We start from the raw sequence: 23,286 nt of genomic DNA on the forward strand, positions 1-23,286 counted from the left end.
CATGTTTTCAGGACATATTTTGTACAAGAACAAAACTGTAATGATAAACGTTTATTAAAATACAATTGCAAACTGTCCGAATTTTTTGTTGACTATGTCTATATCACTTTCCTTCACTCTCGTTGATATATAACATTGACACTAAGTCTTTCATGTTTTTCGGCTTCATTTTCAGCCATTCCGTCTTTAAACTCTCGAGTGTACTTACTTGATACTTTAAGGTTCTTTTGACACCGAACCATACACATATAATAAAGTAAACTATTTTCACCTTGAAATCTCTCTTTCATAAACCGGTCAACCTTTTTTGAAATAAGTTCCATTTCCTCCGTTGATGGAAAATTTTTACTTGAACACTTTCGAAGAATATTAACAAAGTAGGCTTCGTCGGGCAGAAAGATGTCTCGGAAGTCGGTCAGACACCAGCATTTACTAAACTCGAGCGTTATAAGTTTAAGTACAGTTTGGATCGCATCAAAATCGTAGTCTATGACAATACACTCGATTTCTTCAAACGACCTCTTAAGAAACGCCCAAAACTTCGACAGAACCTCGTTTCTATGCTCGTACCACAGTTGGTCTTCGTCCGGGAGATGAGAATCTTGAACCTTTTCCAAAAGGTTAAATTTAAGAACACTGTGTGGTAGAAAATTCTGGCTATATGCTTCTGAAAGCAGGTTCATGATTTCAAGAATACATTTTCCTAACTGTGCACCGTTGCAGTCGGCACAATGTAACAAGACTGCGTTTTTCATCAAAAATGTTTTAGGGATTTCAGGCATTTCCTTCATATCACAAACCAGATAGTCTAGTATGAACTTCAAGCCGACATAACACTTTCTGTGTTCTCGGTCAGCTGATTTCAATAGCTGACATTCTTGCTTGCAGTGAGAAATTTTCCAACAAGTGTTGTGCTCAAGCTTGCAACCTTTTGGCACCAAAAGACATACATGCTTTGGCATTGAAGTTTCTAGTTGTTCGATTATTTCGATTGCTGGGAGAAAGTCAACTAAAATAATAATGTGGTTGTCAATAGTGGGCTTTTGTCGTGATTTGTCACAAGGATAAGTCGTTTTATGGTTGACTTTTCTTTCCCATATGTATACAATTGTAGCATCTAATTCGACAGGATGGAGATTCAGTCCAGTTCCAATGTTTAGAGTTCCCGATTCACAGTTTACCTTGCATTTAGTGCAAGTGTCAGAATAATCTGGGGATTTCTGAATGTTCCCAAGCGAAATCAGGTCTTCAGGTAACTCTTTAAATTCGCATTTCAAACAATTGCATAGTTCTTCTGTTGCTTGCATAAATTCGGTTCTAAATTTGAATGCAATTCTTTTGATGTCTAACGTACCAGATTCGCCGTCTTTTACGTAAAATTGTGGCAAAACGTCCGACTTCTGCTCGACGCGCATAAAACCAGCACAGGTATTCGCAGCAACAAAGCTGTTTTCAGCAATCGACAACTTATTCAAAACAGACAGAAAATCAAATTCTAGAATTAAAGTTTGATCGTTTTCTGTAAACCTCCATATTCTTGTTTCCTCGGCAATACTTCCACACAACTCGACTGATGAAGACTGGAAAAATGGCGACCGCCGCTCGACAATTCTCAATAATTTAGTTGACATCTCAGTAACTGCACTGCATATTTCAGTCACCTCTTTTGATGAAAAATCTACAGATATATCATCTACTAGATCTTCGATAAACCTCTCGTACATCTTAAACTCTTGTAGTCCAGTACACATGTGGAGCTAGATTTTCTTCCGTTTCAAATTAAAACTGTAAATATATTTAGTAACAATACTTAAATAGATGAAACGGTTGAATGATTTCAATAATTTTAAATCAAACCTAACTTTGCAACACAGCGTACCAAACTACATCACTCAAAAGGTGCTTACATGTATGGCTAGCTTCTTAATTGTTTATCAAACCCCTTTGAAAAAATATATTTCATTATTTGTACAAGTGCTTTGGGTAGTATATTTAATCAACATTCCCTAAAAGTTGCTTTATTATGTTGAGAATGGAAAAGAAATTGGCGAAAATACAAGTAATTCCGGTTTTAATACATCTCGTCCATTTTGTCGATGGAGGCTGCTTGCACCTGCAAGATAACATTTTCATAATTTTGAAACAAGCCAGCACTTGGTGCCTGCAAATGTTAGCGTACTGAGTGGTCCCCTAACGAACCAACGAAGTCAACGAAAGTTGGTACCCCACGAACAAAAGTACTTTTACAATGTTTACATCAGCTAACACCCGATTGGTTATGTTAAGGTCTCACTAACCACTTCTAACGTTTCCATTACTTTACATGTTAAAAAAGTAATTTTCAAAGTCTCACTGTGAATTCCCAGGACAAATGACATCTTAAAGTTGCATACCGTTGCAAAGCTTGGAAAATAAGGCTTCTAAAATCATTATGCTAATGGTACGATGATTGTAGAAATTCTTCACAAAATTTACTCGAATAAATAATACTGAAAATCTACATTTTTACCTGTTCTGCTGACAGCATGGAGGCAAATTACTCACACATATAAACAATATTCATATACTTTTGTAGTTAATTACATATATGATTTTAAAGTACACATTCTCAGCATTATTTTGACTACTTTCAATAATAATACACACAAATAATGCACTTACAATGCATATGTCTAGGTTCAATGTGTTTTTGGTACTACATAGGGGGGTGGGTGGCCATTTGACCCGGAAGTGGTTAGTGAGACCTAAGGAGGTAGACCTAGGGTAAGGGCCACAACCCTTACAAATCATCGGAACGTTTGTATTCAGCATTTTTACATCAATGTCATGTAAGCATCAAAGTAACTTATATTAATTTAATTCTGTGTCAAATGAAAGCTTGATAGCCTTGTGTGAAATTGAATATGATACAAACATATCACTGACTTCATGAGTTATGTCCCTTACCCTAGGTGTACCTCCTTAAATCAATGGGTTCGAACGGTAATCAGATATATGACACAACCCATTGATACGGCTAGTCTAGACAAAGTAAAAAGACACAAACATCAAAGACTATGAAAAAACTAAAAATAACATGCACATGCACATGGAAACGTAAGTAAATGAGCAACTCGAACTCCACTAAAACTGGGAGCATGGACCAGGTGCATCGGTTGGGTAATTACATACGCGGCTCTGCTTTCCTAGAACCACCTGAGGAGGTGCTCATAAAAAGTCACGTCCTGGTACTGGGGGTATACGAATTCAAAAGAGGAAAATCCATGACACGGCGAACAAACTTTAACCCCGATGGTTAAATCTGGCTTGCTTATAATTATATATCTGTGCACTACATATATATAAAAAATGAATGGAACAAGAATACAGCGGACGGGTGTCAATTCCTACTCAAAATGAAATGCTTATTTATTTTTACTTACTTTTTACTTTAAATGATCGACCAGACTCTGCGAAATATGATTGTGTATGTACCTTTTGGCATATTTATGCGGAATACAATTTTATGGCCAGGAAGACTTAATTTTTGCTTTTAATTAATTACATGGGAGAGTTTTTTTTAATTAGATATCGATCTGTTCGGAATTTGATTCTGTTGTTGTCAATGTTTTAACTTGTAGCTGGTGCTCTCGTTCCGCATGTAGTCATTGCTATCAGAGACGGAGTTGTTCATGAACAATATTTATGCCAATGTGGTTGGATATTGCATGGCTGTTTTCCTATGAGTACTATTGGAACACGTGACCTTTCGTGCAATATCATACAAGATTTCTAGTTAAAGCACACTTGGTCTCCCTCTTATATTTATTTGGGAGAAAGAACAAATTATAACAATCCATGTTACAATTGTATGGTAAAAGGCCAGGGACCTTCGATGTCTGTGAATATCTCGGGAGAAGATTCATCAAGTTGTATTAAGTCTTTTAAGATCCCATTGACGAAGTTTGTTTTGACATTGAAATATTTGTGAAAGAATGTTATATGTATATTGAAGAGTATCCAAGGTGAAAGTGTAGTTGAAAAGTTCAAAAAAAATACGTTAATCCTTTTGTAATATTGCCAGAGTGTATAAATCAAGTTTTTTTTTAAGATCAAGAACTTAACAACCTGGGTAAAAAAACTGGTTTATGGACGTGATGTCCAATTAATCAGCGCCTTGGATTTAAGTACCAATCCATATAAACTGCCAATGGTAGAGGTGATTGATGATATAAAAACCCACCAACCAAACAATGCTTTTTCAGTGTATATATGCTATATATTCACTTTTCAATATATTGAATTATAGTCCTTTCTGTATCTAGATCTGTATTTAAAAAGAATTATTGCTGTATTGTTACTATGGTCTCCTGTATCATCCTTCCTTTACTTTGCTTGTACAATTTGTATTAATATACATGTTTTATTGTAGAAGATAATTAAAAAGTAATAAAAAGCTTTGCCAAACACAGCATGATACAACCGCAGTCTTATTATTAGTATTTGACACAATCATAAGGACTTACAATTTATTATGGACACATCAAATGGTTTGGAAACTATTTTTCACAAAATTTCAAATTAAATTAAAAATTTCAAAATCAGACAAAAAATAAAGAAGTTTATTATCTCAGGTGTGGCCCCTTTGACCCCTAATAACTACAAAACCTTGAAAGATATCTGAAATCTGATTGAAAAAGGCAGGCAGGGATTTTAATGAGGAATCCAAAAAAAAAAAAAATTGAAATTGGACCAAAAACAACAATGTCAATTTGTTTTGGGTGTGGCCCCTTTGACCACTTATAACTCGAAAGCCGTAACAGATATCTGAAATATGAAAAATGCAGGCAGGGACATTTATGAGGATTCCATTAAAAAAACTTTTTGAAATTGGACCAAAAATAGAAAAAACCCGATTTTTTTTTTTGGTGTGGCAATTTTGACCGTTTCTAATTCAAAGACAGTAAGAGATATCTAAAATATGATTGAGAAACTGCTGGCAGGGATTTTTATGATGAATCCAATAAAAAAAGAATGTTAAAAATCATCTGAATATAGCTGAAATATTGCTGCTCGGACATTAAACCCCAACAAACAAACAATCAAAATCTGACCAAAAATAAAAAAGCTGATTTTTTTTGCGCTACCCAACATTGACCCCCTTTAACTTGAAAACTGTCCAAGCTCATAAAATCTGTCTGATACAATTGTTTACAAGAATTAAATAAGGAACACAATAAAAAAAATTAAAGTCGGAAAAAACAAGCATTCTATATGGGTTTTAATAAAACACCTTTTTAAACCTTTTTGGCCCTTTTTTCTAAAAAGTCCAAATTAAACAGGAACCTTCCATTAGTGGTTTAGTAAAATAATATCAAAATTTCAGAACATTTGGGCAACCATTACTAAAGTTATCACACGGAAACAAAGCACTGACGCCAAAACATTATACAACCACAATTTTTTTGTGGTCGCATAAAAAGGAGAAATAAAAACTTTGTTGTTTAAATTTTTAATTGTTATTCTCATGAGCATGCAAGCCCCAAGAACAATTCAATTAATTATCAATATAATTGGTAAAATTACATCTCTCACTCAGACTACATACATCATACTGTCTAAAAATAAATAACAAAATATGAATTAAGTGTAACATTTTGAGGCAGGCCATTTCTAACCTTTCTAGTAACATTTTAAAGTATTGATACATCATCTGTTTAATATGAAGTTGCGCACATTGTAGTGCTAGGTATACCCCAACTCATACAGGAAGTTAATATGGGAGAGAAATCAAAATGGCTTAAAAAGGTACGGCTCAGGTCTCACTAACCACTTCTAACATTTCCATTACTTTACATGTTAAAAAAGTAATTTTCAAAGTTTCACTGCGAATTCCCAGGACAAATGACATCTTAAAGTTGCATACCATTGCGAAGCTTGGAAAATAGGGCTAAATTATAAAGCTATTTATTGTACAATGATGGTAAAAATTCTTCACAAAATTTTCTTGAAAAAATAATACTGAAAATCTGCATTTTTACCTTTTCTTATAACTGACAGCATGGAGACACATGTAAACAATATTCATACACTTTTGTAGTAAAATGTAGAGCTGGACAGACAAAGTGATTCCAATGTACCACAAACTTGTTAATTTGGGGTTTATAATAGTTGAAATAGACCAGTTACAATTTCAAAACAAATTAAGGTAGGCTAGAGAGTACTTTAAATAGCTCTCTATGTAGAAATCTGCCCTACATTATATCAATGTGTCCTACTTAACTACCACAGAACACCTATGTGATCTTTTGGACACTGTCTTGAAATTGGAACTGGTCTATTTCAACTAGCTGTAATATTCAGATCATAATTAACATTTACCGGTAAGCTAAACATAGATAATGGCCTCTGCCATGTTGGTTATCCAAACCCCTGAAGCACATGATAACAGTATACTTTATCTGTTATAATATCCATGTTTTCTCATTGTTTGTGATGAGATATGGGGTGTCCAGTACAGAAAATCCTACAACTATCCCTCCTTCATTCGATTCCTCATTCTTTGTACGTACTAAATGTCCTGCTTCAAAGTTTTCCAGCACTTCTGATTCATTCCTGTAAGAGAAAATGTTTTTATGAATCCATTACCCCAAACCTGGTAAGAACTGAAATACTTATGGTTTTTGGGCTAAGACACTATAAGTATATGGTAAATATAGACTTTTACAATGAACACGTCAGTTTTAATAGTTAGTTTACTAAATGTTCATGTATTTGAGCTACAGTGAAACCTGCATGAATTGAATTCCAATTGGACTGAAGATTTTGTTTGCATTTGGCATGTGTTAAAACTTATACAAAGGGGCTTCAGAAATGGTTTCTTCTGGATGGAAGATATTTTATTCCTGGGTTTGTTTTAAACAAGTTTCACTGTCAAAGCTTTTCATAATTTTAAGGAGGTAGACCTAGGGTAAAGGACACAACTCTTACAAATCACTGGAACGTTTGTATTCCGCATTTGACATCAATCTCGTGTAAGCATCAAAGTAACTCGGGCTGATTTCATTCTGTTTCAAAGGAAAGCTTGAGAGGCTTTGGTGAAATTGAATATGATACAAACATATCATTGATCTCAAGTGTTATTTCCCTTCCCTAGGTCTACCTTCTTAAGGAGATCCTCTCCTTTCACCAACAAGAGAACAGCAAATACGTTTAGGTTGTATGGCACATTCTTTAAAAGGATTTTTTTTTTTTTCATCAGGATTGTTACCTTAAAGGAGAAGACCATGTTATTGTGCAAGTCCTAAGTATCAAAACTAATCTGTTAAATATTCATGAAAATTAAATTGAAACAAAATAATTTCCTTTTCTTAATTAATTAATCAAGATTTATAAATAAGAGAATTTTCCGCGCCTATGGGCGCCACCGTGATCAGTTGAACTGTGACGTCATGAAGTCGGTTTGTACAGTGAAAGTAAATAGGTATGTCCGAAGAAATCACAAATTTGGGACTTTTTCCCTATAATTTCAACCCAAAATTAATAGAAGAGATTGAGGCACAACATGTAAGCAAATGGCAGACATCATTGACGATGGGATTTGCAGCCAGATGACTAGTATTAGTAAGGAAAATCTTATGGCTACTTCCGAAGAATGTTTGTGTTGCTGGTAAAAAAAAACTTTTTAGAACATTTCTCTTTTATCATTCGTGCAATCATAAACTTGACAAATCATCATGTTTTGGTGGTTAGACAAACATGATCGTAGAAATATTTACGGAATATTCTTTGTTTACATATTATCTGCAGTACTTGCATCAGTACCAAACCGACTTAGTGACCTCACGAGCCAATCGGAAACTATCTTTAAAAATCAATAAAGTCTATGATCTTCCTTCAGATAGGAGAGTTCTGCAAAGATGGCTGTCCACTTATATTTCAAGACTTTCGAACTTTGCATAGCCTTGAGCATTTTATAAAAGCACATTCTGCATTAAAGATTATTTATTTTTGTTTATGTGGGTATGATTTTCCAGACCTTAGCTTACAAAAGAGTGAAAATATTCTGATTCTTTTCATGTTTACATTCCAAATCATACTTACACCAAATCTGTAAGGTTTTATTTTTTTTTAAATTAAGGGGAGATAATTAAAGCAAAACTAATGGTCTACCTATTCACCAAACATAAAACACATCTTACCCAATAAAAACACCATAGATTCCAATTTCATTCACCACATTCCTTAAGAACAACTCCTCTCCCATTTTAATCAAATAATTTTTCTGCACCAATGGAAATATTCTCTCCATAATAATATATGCTGATCTTTCATTAGAGTCTTTTATTTTCTCTAAGAACTCTGGAATATCTTCATCATATAGATTATTGCCTAAAGAATAAAATATAATGTTACACATACAGATTGCAAGTTAAGGAATCAACATAGCTGTTTCAGATCCACAAGGAGAATTCTGGGAGTTCAAATCCCACTTTTCTTGGAAAATTCGGTTAATTTAAATTTTGAAGCATATTTTGGGCAAAAATGAGCAAATGATAACCTGAAACCTCCTTTCATAAACTTCTAGGTGGGAAACCCCTTAAATTTTAATAAATTACTAGATCCTCCTTCGACATAATGAACTATAACTCTAAAATAGCATCAAACCATATGTTTATCACAAGTCAGACATGATGTTACAACAAACAATAGTGCATCCATCCATGGGTTTTCCATGGTGCTGTTGCATGGATAACGTGTGTGGTTTGTTAAGTCATTGATATATTTGCTCTTGTGAGTAGCAAGTATATTTTACTGTAATTGTAAGCAAACAGAAATCCCATTTTAAGTAACTAATTATTGCTTTAAATGTTAACAGTTTTTGACATAACACTGAATAGTTACATTTGGTATCAATCTCCATAAGAATCAGACAGTGAGAAAAAATGAGAAAAAAATGTAGAAAACCCACTTCCTTGACAGTAAAAGTCCACTATTTATACCATAAGACAAATACATTGTATCACAATTATTTTTATTTGATAAAATTAGATATAATTTTACTGAAATGAACTGCAATTAAGAAACCAAGGGCAGACAACTGAGTCAAAAAGAATAATTTCAAAATTGTATAGAAAATGTTCCCAATATCTGCAATGTTGTCTAAGTCAAATACTGTAGTATCTATGTCACTTTCAGCCATACAATACTGTGAAACTGATTGGGTTTGTCTTTTATATTAACAAATTTATAAATTTACCTGGTTCTAAGAAGGATTTATACTTAGATACACACCTCCACCTTCTCTTTGTGGTTTAACAACATAATTCCTGGGTTGATTACATGCTTTAACCAAGGCTGAATCTCCCTCAGATCCCTAAAATTCAAAATTATTCACATAATGAAACATTGTTAATCAAGATATTGTATGCTATGTTGTGCTAAGAATACCCACACTCAACTGTTTCAGTCAAAGCTGGGAAAAGGAGAAGAAATGTCCAGTTTTGAACATATACTAGAATTTTACTGTCTCTGTATTTTCCTTCTACTCTGATGGTTCAATATATTTTTTGCCAATATTTACAAAATTAATTTTTGGCACTTCTTTTTGTGATGATGCTTTATAGAGATCCTTAGACAAGGGGTGGCCCTGGAAATAAAATGAAGCCACGATACAAGTTCAAGAACTCTTTGTTCAATGTGTCCTGCAAATCACATTTTTTCATGTTACTGGCTTAAATTTGCTTTTAAATTTCATAATCACAATATCAGCACCTTACATTTACGTATTATGCATATTCAGTAATGTACAGTTCCATACAATGAGGACAATTTTAAATTGAACATTCCCTGATCATTAATGATCTATTTCTTGGATTTACCAGTTACCAGTTTTAAATTCTTGATGAAAATACAGTTTTTACCATATACCTTATCTAGACTATATTGTCCAACAAATGTATCTTTGACTCTCTTTATTGCCTCAGGATCTTCCAGGAATTGCTCCACAGCTCCTGGTTTAGCTAATTCTTGTTGTATTTTCTTTGTTCCAGCCAGCTGGTAGTGTATTGGGGGACATTTTACAGCTGTAGATCTCTCTATCAATAATCTTGTGTCCCAGTCCTAAAGACAATACAGGCAATATTAATTCTAGTGAAATAATTTCATATTAGAACTGTGTGTATGTGTTTGAGAGGAATAACATAATATACCCCAAAAGATATAGAATTATTTAAGTATTTTTAAGGTACCAGGAGCATAGCCAATATTTAGACACAAAGGAAAAAAATTAAATAAAGTATTATATGCAAGTTGGTAAGATATTCCTTTAAATCTTTCCATTGATTGTGTTGTGTCCTGTCCTATATAAAGAACAATATCTTTCAGAATCTTTCTTCCTAAGATATCTTCAAAAATGGCTTTGAACACCAAAATACAAGACTACTCTACATCATATGTTTTAGAACATTTGGTTACAATTAAGTTTAGGACCAATACGAAAAAGTTAGTTTGTGTGCAAATAATAGAACGTAAAAAACATGTTTTCCAAAACAAAAAATAAAAAAAACTATGTGCTTTTCATATAAGAGGTTCCATATCTTTGTAAATTTTTTTATGAATTAGTTTATTCGTCAAAACATATGTGTTTCAAATTGGTTCTTAACATATGGAAAACTCATGACAAACATGTTATTTTCATGTGTTAACTAAACATACGTTGCAATTTTTACCATGTAGGACTAACCTTCTGTGAAGTAAACTGTGTTGGTGAATAGCCTGTTCTATAGTAAACAACTGCTAGTTCTTTTCCTTCACTGTAGAAATAACAAGAAAATTCATTGTAAGTAGAGTGAGACCTGACTGAACTATCGCATACTGTGAAAGTACTATTGTTAGTGGGGTACCAATTTTGTGGTTTTTGTGGGTAGGTCAAAACATGAATTTGGTTCCCAATGAATAGTAGATTCCCATTGATGTGTATACTGAAAACCTCAAAACCACGAATTCAAGAATCCATGAACTTGTGTTTCTTCCCTGATCCATGAAAATTGGTATCCATGAATTAAAGTACTGTTACAGTAGTTGTTTTTTTCGTGCGTGTAAATTTTTTTGTATTTCTTCAATAACTGGGTGATTTTTTTTTTGTTTTTTTTTTTTGCATAATGTAATTTTTGCAACAGATAAAAAAATTCAACAAATGAAATACTGATGAATAGCTCTTGTTATCTTCATAAATATTTTGCCTGATTTAATTTTCATGTCCTGACTTTGACCACAAATATAGTAAAAATTAAATCCCCCCGAAAATTACCACTTATATGATATACCTAGCGCCTGAATAAACCAATGACTTGTCACACTCAAACTCTTTTTAAAGTCCCTATATAACAGTTTAAATGTACTCTGAACCCAGATATATCCATCATGTGTCTTAAGGAGGTAGACCTAAGGTAAGGGATACAACTCTTAAAAATCATGGAAACGTTTGTATTCAGCATTTTACATCAATCTCATGTATGCATCAGAGTAACTTGGATTGATTTCAATCTGTTTCAAGTGAAAGCTTGACAGGCTTTGGTGAAATTGAATATGATACAAACATATCCCTGATTTCATGAGTTATGTCCCTAACCCCAGGTCTACTACCTTAAGTAAAAAAATTCCAACACTGGTATGGTTCAGACAGGTTTCGGTAATGCAAAATGTTTTTTTTGTTAGTGATGTCAAGGTTGCTGTAGTTTCACATTCTCTCCATTCAATCGTAGGACATGTATTGTAGAGTTTAAATGAATAATTCCTTATTTTCATTTAATTAGAAGTATTTGATGGTGAAACTTGTACTTTTCTATTTGATATATACTTAAATACGTGATTGCAAATCAACTAGAAGTAAAATGTTTTATTTCATTTGAAGAAAAGTCAGTTGAAGTGAGACATCCCCAAATCTAGGATTGTACTTTTTAATACTTATATGCCAGATGATATGCATATTTGATAAGGGAGCAAGCCCCTGTCATCTGGTACACAATCTGGACCACCATATTTTAAGAGCTTGCCTAATGAAAGGTTCATAAGTTTCTGAATATTTGTTTTACCTACACCATCAGTTTTCTATCATCACTCAGAACCCCATTTCTACCAATGTATTCCAAAGATCTATGTATGATTCTACAATGCCTGTTTATAGTAAATACGGCCTTCTCTAACCAGAGCTGATCCATTCTGTTTCTCTCTATGTCATCTACCATAAATAATACATAGGATCTGACAAAAAAGAAAAGGATCACTTGAAACTAGAAAAGAAATGGTATAACCACTATAGAGGGCCCTGTTGATTATATTATTGTGGTCATATGGATCAGGGGGAATCCTAGTTTAACTTAAGTTTTCCATTATGTCTTATGAGTTACTGTTTTTGTTTTCGTGCACAACAAACTATCTAGTAGACGGCAAGTCTGATCGCTGAACTCTAAAAGGCATTAATATTATGGAGCAAACACAATTTTTGACAGATGGTCAGACTGAAAAAAAACTGATGATTAAAGGGCTCCCACTGATAGTTACAGTTAGTACCAACTACATATGAATCAACTGCTTCCAAATAACCTTGAAATGGGCACATATACATACAAGTATTAAATTCATATGATTTCCAGGTTAAATTTTTAATACAATTTTCGTGTGATTCATGGGATGAAAAGAAAACGAGGGCATTTTTCCTGTTATTTAAAAAAAAAAACCTGATAATTCCTATTACAGTTTTATGGAAATTTCTCACAAATTATCTCCCTTGGAAAAAAACTTTTTTATTTTTTACAATTAATGTTTGAAATTTAACAACAGATAGTTTGATGTAAAAAATTCTTCTATAAAAATTTAAAAGACAGACTTTTTACTTAATATTAATCACTATTTGCTCATTTGGAGTTTATATATCTATAGAGATTATAAAAACGACAGGAAAATGCTCTGTGTAATAAGTGTGATAAACCTTAATAGTAATCATTCTGAAATCATAACTGTAATGGACAGATTGATGAGCATGAAAATAAATGCAGTTCAGTGTATTCGTATTTATAATTACTTAACAGATGGATAAGAGAGATCCTAAGGATATTCTTGCTTGCTAAAATCTCAAAACAATATTGGTATGAGAGAACAAACTCATTAGACATGCTCTGAGGAAACCAACCAAAAACTTCACCAGAGAGTCTCTAAGATAGACTCCAGAAGGCAAACAGAAACAGTTTCACCCAAAAACCATCTGTAGGCTGACTGTTGAAGTTTAAATGAAAGACATGTAATATAAAGATAACAAGAGACAGAGAAGAATGGAAAAGACTAATCCTTGCTTCTAGGTGCAACAAGGATTAAGTAGGTAGGTACATATTTACTTTGGATTTCCATACAATTCCCAAGCTTTAACCATCCCTCTTGCTAAGCTATATACACTATCATTAATTGGCATCTGAAAATATATAAAAGAAAATAAGTAACTCATTGGAAAATTGCCATAAATATTTAGCTTGATGCAAATCAAACCAAACTTCAATGTAATTTAATAGTTTGCAATTGATGCAAGAACACCTTCTGCTTAAACAACATGACTGCATATAAAGGTACTCTTTTTGAAGCACTCTTTATTGAAATATAAGAGAATTTCAACATAGGACCAATTCAATAACTAATTTAAATTTGCATTTATAGCGAAAATCATCCCCAAAAGCTCAAAAAGAGTAGAAAAGCCAACATATATTGGCCTAGCTTGTGATTAAAAAGTATTCCATTCTTACGAGTATCACAAACATAACACTTAAAGTGCAAATAAGTGTCTTCTTTAACTGAAATTTAAGAAAAGAAAATACAACAAACTTATACAAATATTTAATCGGTTACCCTATCAGAACAGTGCAGCCATCTAAATATTTTATTCATTCTTCCAAGACAAGCTTCCATAAGTGACAGTTATGCAGGCATGGATCCAAGGACTGGCATACCAGGCGTACGCCCCCTAAATCAGTAAATCAGAAAAAAAATTTTCACCACAATTTTCACACCATAATACTTTTTGCCTTGCTTTGCATGGCATTTAATTCAAATAACGCCCCCTAAACTCAAATCCTGGATCCGCCTCTGTTATGTATTTTGATACTTACATTATCGTCATTAAATTCTATTTCAGCTTGCGTCAAAATATATCTATAAAACAAAACATAACTCAAATATATTTCTTTTGGTGATATGTCATATCATAAGAGGAATTTACCCCTTTAATCACAGGCAAAAATATGAATTCACATGACGTAAAGAGGTAGACCTAGAGTAGGGGACACAACTCTTGCAAATCAATGGAATGTTTGTGTTAAGAATTTTACATCAATTTCATATAAGCATCAGAGTACCTTGGACTGATTTCATTCTGTTTCAAATAAAAGCTTGATAGACAAAATTTAATATGATACAAACATATCACTGATTTCAAGAGTGATGTCCCTTAACAAAAATTGTAACAGAGTTCACATGAACTTCAACTGAATCAAGCCTTTACATAAATTTCATCAGAAAATCATGTGTAGTGAATTTCATCCCCTTTCAAACAGAAATATTCATTTGGTTAAGGCAGGTGTGTTTGTTTTATACAGGTACAAAATACACTTTAAATGATACATATATGGTTTGTTTAAGCTTTGGTATAAGCAAGCCTCACTTTCAAAGAATTAACTATATATACAGTAAAACCTGTCTATAGACTGGATCTCTGTTGGTTTAATTAAGATATGTTTCAGTTTACCCAGGTTCAATATACATTTAAACAGATAAAAAGGGGGCGTTAAAAAGTGTGTGGTTTTCAAATTTTTTCAGGAATTACTTTAGACAGGTTCCACTTTACATGCTCCACAAAATAAGTATGTTTTGCCATAATCATCATTAGACTACAGTAAAAACTGTCTAAATTGAAACCCTTTGGAAGTAAATAATTCATTTGGTAAAGGCAGTTTTTCAGTTTACACAAGTTCAGAATGAATTGAATTTAATATGAATGGACTTCAGAAGATGACTGGTTGAGACAAGTGACTGGTTCATACAGGGTTTAGTTTAGACAGGTTTTTATGTACAAGTAAAATGCAAATACATGTATTCAAAATCACTATCTCCAAATACTGAGTGCTGTACCTATGAACATCTCTTAGTTGTGACACTATTCCTCCAAAACTAGATGCAATCATGTTGAACTCTATCTGTTTAAGTTGCAGCTTGTCAAAGTCTGTGACCTCTTGACCTCCAGTGTCCATCATGAAATCATTTCTAAATAGTCCCAAACATACAGGCTGAAATGTTATTTTTGAAAATGAAGACCATTGTATTTGTAAGTTTGCTGAACTGTTTGATTAAGTGTAATATTGTTAAGTAAGTTATGATGCCATTATAGCAAACAAACCATCCAACTTTTTAACTCTAAATTGATTTGTATTAAAATCTAAAATCGGAAGCGCACAATGGGAATTTGTAATATAGATTCTGTGAAAGTTTCTTTAAATTCCATTCAGTGGTATAGGACGAGTTACAGAAAAAAATTTGGGTACCCCTCAGAATATCAGAAGGAAGGATGTATGGACAGAAGGACTGACATCCCTATCACTACATACCCCCAACTCAAATTCTTATGTCCAAAGGGGTTAGGTTTAGACAGGTCTTAATGTAATGAAGAGGTGAAAAGATCTAGTTGCAGGAAAATTATGGAACACTATCGTTCAAGGACATATACACAAAGACAGATCTGGTACACAAGAAGTTGAGGCATGACTAAGACTGACGCTACAAATGAGGTATAACTGATTATTATTAAGCACCAGCCTAAAATTTATATCATCTCCATGAAGAGTTGCCAAGTTTTAGTTGTTGGAAAATAATACAGCAGACCTTATGTCCTCAATTTCTAGAAGCAGATGCATATAAAACTTATTGAAAGCCTAAATACAGGAGTAAATCTTAGGTTGAATAGTCAGATAAACAGACAGACTGAAAAAAATCATAATGCCCTTTAACTATATCAACTGGGCAAAAAAGACATTATCATGTTAGATTTTACCTGAGATATTCCTTCCTGTCTAACTGTTTCATGAATTTTCCATAAATTTCCAGTAAATTCATCCACTGGAATCACACTGAAAAGTAATATTGACAAAACTGAGGTATAAAAACAACATATGAATTAGCCATTATAGTCATAATAGGAGTATTGTCAATTTTTCATGAAGTAATGAGAAATAACCAACGTTGGAATCAATTTCTGTACAAGTACACATATGGCACTAAGATCATTGTAAAGCACTTCCTGGTTGGAAAACAGGAATCAGAGGCAAGCTACATATACAATACAGCAAACTGATTAAAAATTGGATAATTAATTGGAAAGAATAAATAAATTAAAAATGATCATAAATACTGAAGAATGCCAAAATTCAACAAGTGCACGGAACTTGTTCTGTTCATGAGATAAATCTTCAAGCATTATCAGCACGAGTGAATATAGTTTGGCTATTTATGATATTATCCTATATATTCGGGGATATATATTTTCTCAGTAATTAAGGAGGAGTAAGTAGCAGTCTTTCTAAAGACCAAACAGAAGGTGATTCATGCCAAAAACATACCAAAATCAATTTTATTTCTTGTTCAGAAACATTTCCTGATCACATAACCAGTTTTAGATTTTCATTTGGTTGTTGTGCTTTTGGTATAAAAATTTTATAGCTTGTACCTGAAATTGGCACTTTACAAGAGTTATTGTTCTTGATTTGGTTGATTTTAGTGGGAGATGAATGTGTGATTCCTTAAAGAGTGCAGATCTGAATGCAGAAATGATTATCTTTCTGTGAAAAAGTAGCATATGTAAATTGAAAAAGCATTGTTTGTTTGGTGGGTTTTTCTTCACCATGTATCACTTTACAACTGGCAATGTCTGAATTTTATGCAGAATGGTACATAATCATTATTTTCAAAAAAATGTTTAAATTTTGTGATCAGGTGATTGATATTAAAACAAAAAAATTTTTGATGTCAAAAGAAGTTAATGTCACAAGAGAAAAAATTATGTGTCATTTAAGTAAGAGATAGCCTGAGAGTGAATTTACCAAATTCATTACATAGGCGACATTCAATAATTTACTGCTATCTATAAAGTACAATTCCATATAAAAGATCAGGTAACAAGACATAAAAAAACTAAAGCACTTGCAATATAAATGTAACAAAAAAGAACAGGAGTGAGTGAGTGATACAGGTGCTCTGGAAGGGTAAGCACGTCCTGTTAAAAAAAATCAACAAACCTAATACCAACATATTTCAAATTCCAACTGTTTTCCAGTCCAACTAAATCCTACTCCCCCTCAAAAAAAAAACAAGAAATGAATGCCATTTCTGCATTAATTTCTGACAATATTTTATTAAGATTTTAATGGAAAGTTTTTTTTTACATGATTCACCCACTGTCTGATTCTTACAGAGAATAACACTTAATGTTCTAGCTCTCTATGCCGACTTACTTTTTCAAACACTTGTACATATATTCATGATCATGTGCTACTCTGTGCATCAACAGGTTAAAATCTCTCTGGGCCTCTTTAGCCTGATGTAAGAGTTTCTGTGGTACTTTACTTGGGAATAAAGAAAATGGACCATGATGTACTAGTTCTGATGAGGATGGTGTTTCAGCTCTTCTCATTTGAACACCTAAAATATAAATCAAAATAAACTATAGCAATAATGGAACAAGATCAATTAAGAAAATACTCTGCTATAAGTTGTAGATTTGCTTCAAATCAAAAGTCATCTCTTAATAATTACATTTAAGTGTCAGTCTCTGTAAGAATTGGGAAGTGGGTGAAACACGGTATGAAAAAATCACCATTTTGAAAGTTTGATTTGACTACTTACACCATCGGAATCAAGAGATAAAGACAAGATTTTCCATATTATTTTGGTAAATTGAGATATAATTTCATTGAAATGCACTGAAAATGAACATTTCAAGGGCAGATAACTCTGTCAAAAACCTCATCTTTGTAACATTCTATTGAAAAATTTCTGAGCAAATCTAGTGATACAGAGATCAAATAATGGTCTTTTCAAACATAGAAAGCACAGCTGAACAAAACTATATTGTCAATATACTGTGTTTCCATCAATAAATTGCAGTTGGATAAAAGGAATTTTCTTCCCATATAAAACTAAGATTTAAACTGTGACTATTACTAGAAACATTACATGCATGTTTCTGCTTTTCCCCATTTTGTCTGATTCTCTTAAGAACTTACACTTCTTATGAACAGGGGCGGATCCAGGGTTTGAGTTTAGTGGGGGCTTTAATTGAATTAAATGTTGTGCAAAGCAAGGAAAAAAAATATTATGGGATGAAACTAGTGGTGAAATTTTTTTTCTTACCAATTTAATGGGGGCGTATGCCCGGTACGCCAGTCCTTGGATCTGTGCCTGATGAATATCATTTAAATACACTGATCTCATTGGATACTAGGCTTTATAGATGATGTTTCATGAGACAGTAAACCTCAACTTCCATAGCTATATTATCTTTTTTTTCTAGGTATTACATTAATATAATGAAAGCATTACCAGTTTCATTGAAAATGTGCTATTTTCAATGTTTTTACATGCACATTAAACATGAAAAATAAAACACTCAATTCAAACTCAGTAATTTCATTTTTCATTAAAGTATTCTAAATCAAAGAACTTTTTAAAAGTTATCTCCCTTCATAAATTATATTTGTCAATAAAAAATTATAGTTTTTGTATACAGAAAATGTACATCTGCTATATTGATATAAAAAAAAACCCCAAATATTGTATGTCAGTATACTGCATTTCCATCAATAAATTGTAGTTGAATAAAAGGAATTTTCTTCCAATATACATGTAATACCTAGATTTAGACTGTGACTATTACTAGAAAATCAAAATAAAAAGTCTTCCACGCTATATATGATTATACATACAGAACTACTGCTTATGAATTTAGCTAAACATATCAGAAAATAATGCATACAGCATTGACTATATTTTTAAACAGCCATTAAATCAAAGCAAAAATATATAGAATATTGACAACTGACTAACTGAGAATTGATAAATGTATTATAAGTTACCACTTAGAAGGGCAAATTCCTTTGATCTTTCTGCCAAGACTTTGAGTTTATTACCACACAGGCTTTCCATATCTGAAACATAAAACAGTTGAAAAAATATACAATATACTTTGTGATATAATTTCTTTTTTTTTTGCATGTGTGCTTTTTGCATGTATAACTACAAACTCTTGACATCATATTTAAAATTTCTGAGATAACTGAGATAACTGGGATAATTTCAATAAACCAGTTTGGATGTAAATGTAACAATTTTTTCAAGTAAAAAATCAGCTTAGTGGTCACTAAATACTGCAAGCATCAACACTCCATAAAATTGTAACACATCTATACAACCAACAAAGCTGTAGGCCAGTTGTTGTTTTTAATGTTCATTGTTATTCATTTTTAATTCATTCCTATAAATTTATTACAGCTTGCGTTATGGTATGGGTTTTGCCCATCATTGAAGACTCAAGGGTGACCTGTAGAAGTTAAATTGTTCCTTGTTAGGTATTTGGTGTATGACTATTTCATTAGCAATCATAATACATCTCCCATTTTTTTTACATTAGTTAAGAAAAAATGATAAGCATAAGATCAGTAATGACATATTCTTATAAATGTTGGTTCTCATATGATCAATGAAAAAAGGTTTATACAAGTTTATATTTTTCTCCAATCAAGGGCCCTCAAGGGGCATCAACATGAGTAAACATCAATGAATAAAGTAATAAAACATCGACATTAAAGGAAAACCGAAAAACAAAAATGCATAAAATCTTATCCTACTTACTAATTAGACTAGATCCTATGCAATTTAGCAAAGAACAAATGTGTGTAATCCAGTTATATTTAAATTCAAATACTGTTCAGTAAATTTAAGATGTTTTATATCAATATTCATATTATCTAATTTGTTAACCTTATTTTCATTATGTAGTCACATGGTACTGGATGTATCTATTGAAACTAGACCATAAAGCCTATAGATGTATTCATGCTTATCTGTATTCAGTGAGCATAAAATATGGTTATTAAAAATTCATTTCAATGTTGGTATTTTCTTCAACTTTTTACACTTCTTCACAGGATCTAGAACTATGATTTTTACAGGGTTATCTTTACTATTTTTATAGGGGTTATACCATGGTGCATTTGTTGCATTTCACAATATCTGTTCCCTTTTCTCTTGAATTGTTCTTAAGTCTAAGTGTTTGTAAGAATCAGGCAAAATGTAAATAATCAGAACCATGCATGTGAAAATCCCACCACTCTGACAATATAATTTCACTCAAGGATGCTTTCACTATCTGAAAAGACCATTACTTGATCTCTGCATCACTGGCTTTGTTCAAAAACTTTTCATTAGAATGTTTGAAAAATGAGGTTTTTGACAGAATTATCTGCCCTTGAAATGTTCATTTTCAGTGCATTTCAATGAAATCATAACTCAATGCACCAGCATGATATAGAAAATCTTGTATTATTTCCTTGATTCTGCAAATAGTCAAATTAAACTTACAAAATGATCAGTTTTTTTCATACCATGTTTCACCCACTGCCGGATTTTTACAGGGACTGACACTTAATTAAGCTTTAGTTACCTATGTACAACAAATCTTGAATTTATTCCTGAAATTTTGTCAAGCCAAGTGATATATTCCATAGCAGGGAATACACTAGAATCCTTTATTCCAAAGTAATTGCTTTCATCAGAAATATAAGCAAATTCTATGATAATGAAAGATACAGCATTACACTTAAAGGTAATCGAATTTTTTTTTATAATGTTGACGAGTACACATGCCTGTACAGGTCAACAATTAGCATAATCTCTGTATAGCTTTATAACCAAGATTTATAACTGTTTGGCTGATATGAGCTTCACATATGTTTTCCAGGCTTGCAGGAGAGGAAAGCTAGATATTCAGGGTGGAAAATCAGTGAAACCTCTAGGCTAGTGAAGAGCCTATAAACCTTAGCATATATTGGGTTTACACACAGGATTGTCAACCTCATGCCGGTAATTACAAGTCAAGTACCTTTACCACTTAGTTTCCCTGCCACTAACTTTACTCAAAGTTTCTTGATTCCCTAATCCTGTTACTTAGTACAACAGAAATAGTGTTGTAGTACAAGTATTAGAAGTACTTAATTAGTGTAACACTGTTCAGAGTATTTGCAAAATTAAATAATTACACAACCACAGTCAAAAACATAAAAATCAGCTTGAGGTGGCTTGCTTCTTAGCAGAATTTCTTAATTTCTAGATGTTAACTTTTCAGGGAATCTGAAAAACTATTTCTTGAGAATTCATTATGGTAATGTGGCGCCTTGAAAACAACCTCTTTTTTTCAAGATAGGTGTTCTAAAGTACAAGAAAAAAGCACCCAAAAGAGGAGATAATTCCATTACAAGAAAATTATCACAAATATGGCTGTATTTCAAGTACTATTGACTTTTTGGCCAAATTTAAATAAGACTTGCCCAAAGGACAACCGCCCCATGCAGGTCCGGGTGTTAAAAGAATAGGCCTGCAGCAGCGCTAAGCTTGTCGTAAAAGGCGACTAAATAGTGCTCAGAAACCTAGCCGGGGGCTAGGCGCTCTGCCCACAGAGCAACCGGGATGTGTGCCCCAGGTGGTGGAATGGGGTACCCCTGGCGTGTTACATGCTGGGGTTGTCAGGCTATAATACGGAAAACCTGACCACAAACCATAGTGGTGCACCGTGTTGGGAAAGATCCCACGTTCCTAGCACGTTAAAGAACCCTGCTGGGGTATTCGATAGGAGTAGGAACCTTTGCGCTCCGCCACAGGAGGCTAAATTGCCCAACCTTACCCATCCTCCTTTTTCCAGTGGCAATCAAAATTTGTCGACCCTATTATCCTTGTGACCCATCCTTTTTTTTCATTTCATGTTCATTTTATCATCCATTTCATGTTCATTGTCTGAATATAGCTGAAATATTGCTGCTCGGACGTTGCAGTGGAACATTTATATAGGATACAAACAAACAAACAGAAAGCTATACGACAAATTTAAGCTTCTATAATGTGTTACACGAACAAGTAAACAACAAAAAATATATGTCTGTTACTACAGGTAAAAAGCTCAACCAAAGTTTAATCTGGAAATCGGAACAGACCCCCAAAGTTCCAGAAACAAAAAATACCATTATGTGAACAGACAACCATCCAAAATAGACATACAACACTCATTTAGATGGAGATTTGTCATTAACATATCATTAAGTTCCCTTCTAAAATCAAAATATCTTTTTGTGTAAAAATAATGATAAATAATGACAAATATGTAGTTTTACAGATAAAATGTTAAGGAAAGCATAAAATAGAAAATTTTGTATTGTAATACAGTTTTGAAGTAAATTATAAAATGCAGGTCCGTCTACAGATTTCAATATGTTCTACATCGGAAATTCCAGATGGGAAACTGGACCTAGAACGAGACATACAAACCCTATAGGACAAGGGTCATCAAATGTTAATTTCATACCCTGTATGTTGGGAAAAAATAAGAAATTAGGGCGAACCTCGAATTTTGGTAAACACAAAGTTGGGTAGTAAGTCTAAAAATTGCATATATAAACCAACAATGGAAATAATTTTTCTTATTTCAAAATTGTTTTATTTTTATTATGGATGAGAGAGAAATGTGTATCAAGTTCTACTTGTTCTAACAGTTCACGGTTTACATTCATGGACTTGTACCTGCATAAAATTGTTTTCTGCTAAAAAAAGATATACATTTGAATAGCATGAATCTTTCTGTTAGTAAACTTAGGAAATAACAGATCCTCAAAGGCTCTGTCGAATATGATGTTAAAAATTAGAACAAGGACTTGGCTGAAAATTAAATATTTTGGTGACATCTAAATTGAATGTTTTATCCAAGGAGCACAGTGTTGACGAAGCTATACTTGACTGTTGATTGTTTTCCTCTTATGAGATTTCAAGAAATATATTTAACACATTACCTTACCATCTACTGTTCCCACCGGTACTGTTTCGGTCTGTTTGTAAATTGCATGAAAAAAAAAACAAAGTGAAAGTGCAGCGCTAAAAACCGGATCGCATTTGAACGTCCAATAAATAGACTTCTGCTGATTTTTTGTCGAGATCCTTTGCTGCCGTTATATG

General features: G+C 32.8%; 2 protein-coding genes across 4 annotated transcripts; both read right to left on the minus strand.

The window, feature by feature from the left end:
- Positions 1 to 36: 36 nt before the first annotated feature.
- LOC148617019 (uncharacterized) lies at positions 37 to 6,499 on the minus strand. The gene is made up of 2 exons (XM_088584281.1): positions 6,361 to 6,499; positions 37 to 1,785 (listed from the first exon to the last, which is right to left on the minus strand). Exon 2 carries the CDS (start codon positions 1,749 to 1,751, stop codon positions 114 to 116), a length of 1,638 nt encoding a protein of 545 aa, XP_088440407.1. The 5' UTR covers positions 1,752 to 1,785; positions 6,361 to 6,499; the 3' UTR covers positions 37 to 113.
- Positions 4,454 to 23,250, minus strand: LOC148617020 (glutathione synthetase-like). Of its 3 annotated transcripts, none has more exons than XM_088584285.1 (13): positions 23,124 to 23,250; positions 19,146 to 19,217; positions 17,526 to 17,712; positions 16,070 to 16,145; positions 15,154 to 15,308; positions 14,136 to 14,178; positions 13,374 to 13,447; positions 12,079 to 12,243; positions 10,724 to 10,793; positions 9,910 to 10,101; positions 9,274 to 9,355; positions 8,181 to 8,370; positions 4,454 to 6,594 (listed from the first exon to the last, which is right to left on the minus strand). In XM_088584285.1, exons 2-13 carry the CDS (start codon positions 19,213 to 19,215, stop codon positions 6,444 to 6,446), a joined length of 1,455 nt encoding a protein of 484 aa, XP_088440411.1. In that variant the 5' UTR covers positions 19,216 to 19,217; positions 23,124 to 23,250; the 3' UTR covers positions 4,454 to 6,443. The 3 variants fall into 3 exon arrangements, with proteins under 3 accessions (XP_088440411.1, XP_088440413.1, XP_088440412.1); XM_088584287.1 differs by having other exon boundaries at positions 23,129 to 23,225; XM_088584286.1 differs by lacking the exon at positions 4,454 to 6,594 and having other exon boundaries at positions 8,234 to 8,370; positions 9,239 to 9,355; positions 23,129 to 23,228.
- Between the last annotated feature and the right edge of the window lie 36 nt (positions 23,251 to 23,286).

Source organism: Perna viridis, chromosome 5, assembly GCF_037379345.1.
Source record: "Perna viridis isolate PV_CMFRI_1.1 ecotype Kerala chromosome 5, ASM3737934v1, whole genome shotgun sequence".
In the NCBI taxonomy this organism is placed as follows: Eukaryota; Metazoa; Mollusca; class Bivalvia; order Mytilida; family Mytilidae; genus Perna; species Perna viridis.

Bases quoted from the DNA above. Each gene is read 5' to 3' on its own strand.
- LOC148617020 (XM_088584285.1), bottom strand. From the start codon at position 19,215: ATGGAAAGCCTGTGTGGTAATAAACTCAAAGTCTTGGCAGAAAGATCA. The intron at 12,244-13,373 runs GTAAATATGTAC...CTTTTTTGTCAG, and splicing joins GAATTGTATGGAAATCCAAA to ATCCTATGTATTATTTATGG. The intron at 10,794-12,078 runs GTAGGTAAAACA...TTATTTCTACAG, and splicing joins GATGATAGAAAACTGATGGT to TGAAGGAAAAGAACTAGCAG.
- LOC148617019 (XM_088584281.1), bottom strand. From the start codon at position 1,751: ATGTGTACTGGACTACAAGAGTTTAAGATGTACGAGAGGTTTATCGAA.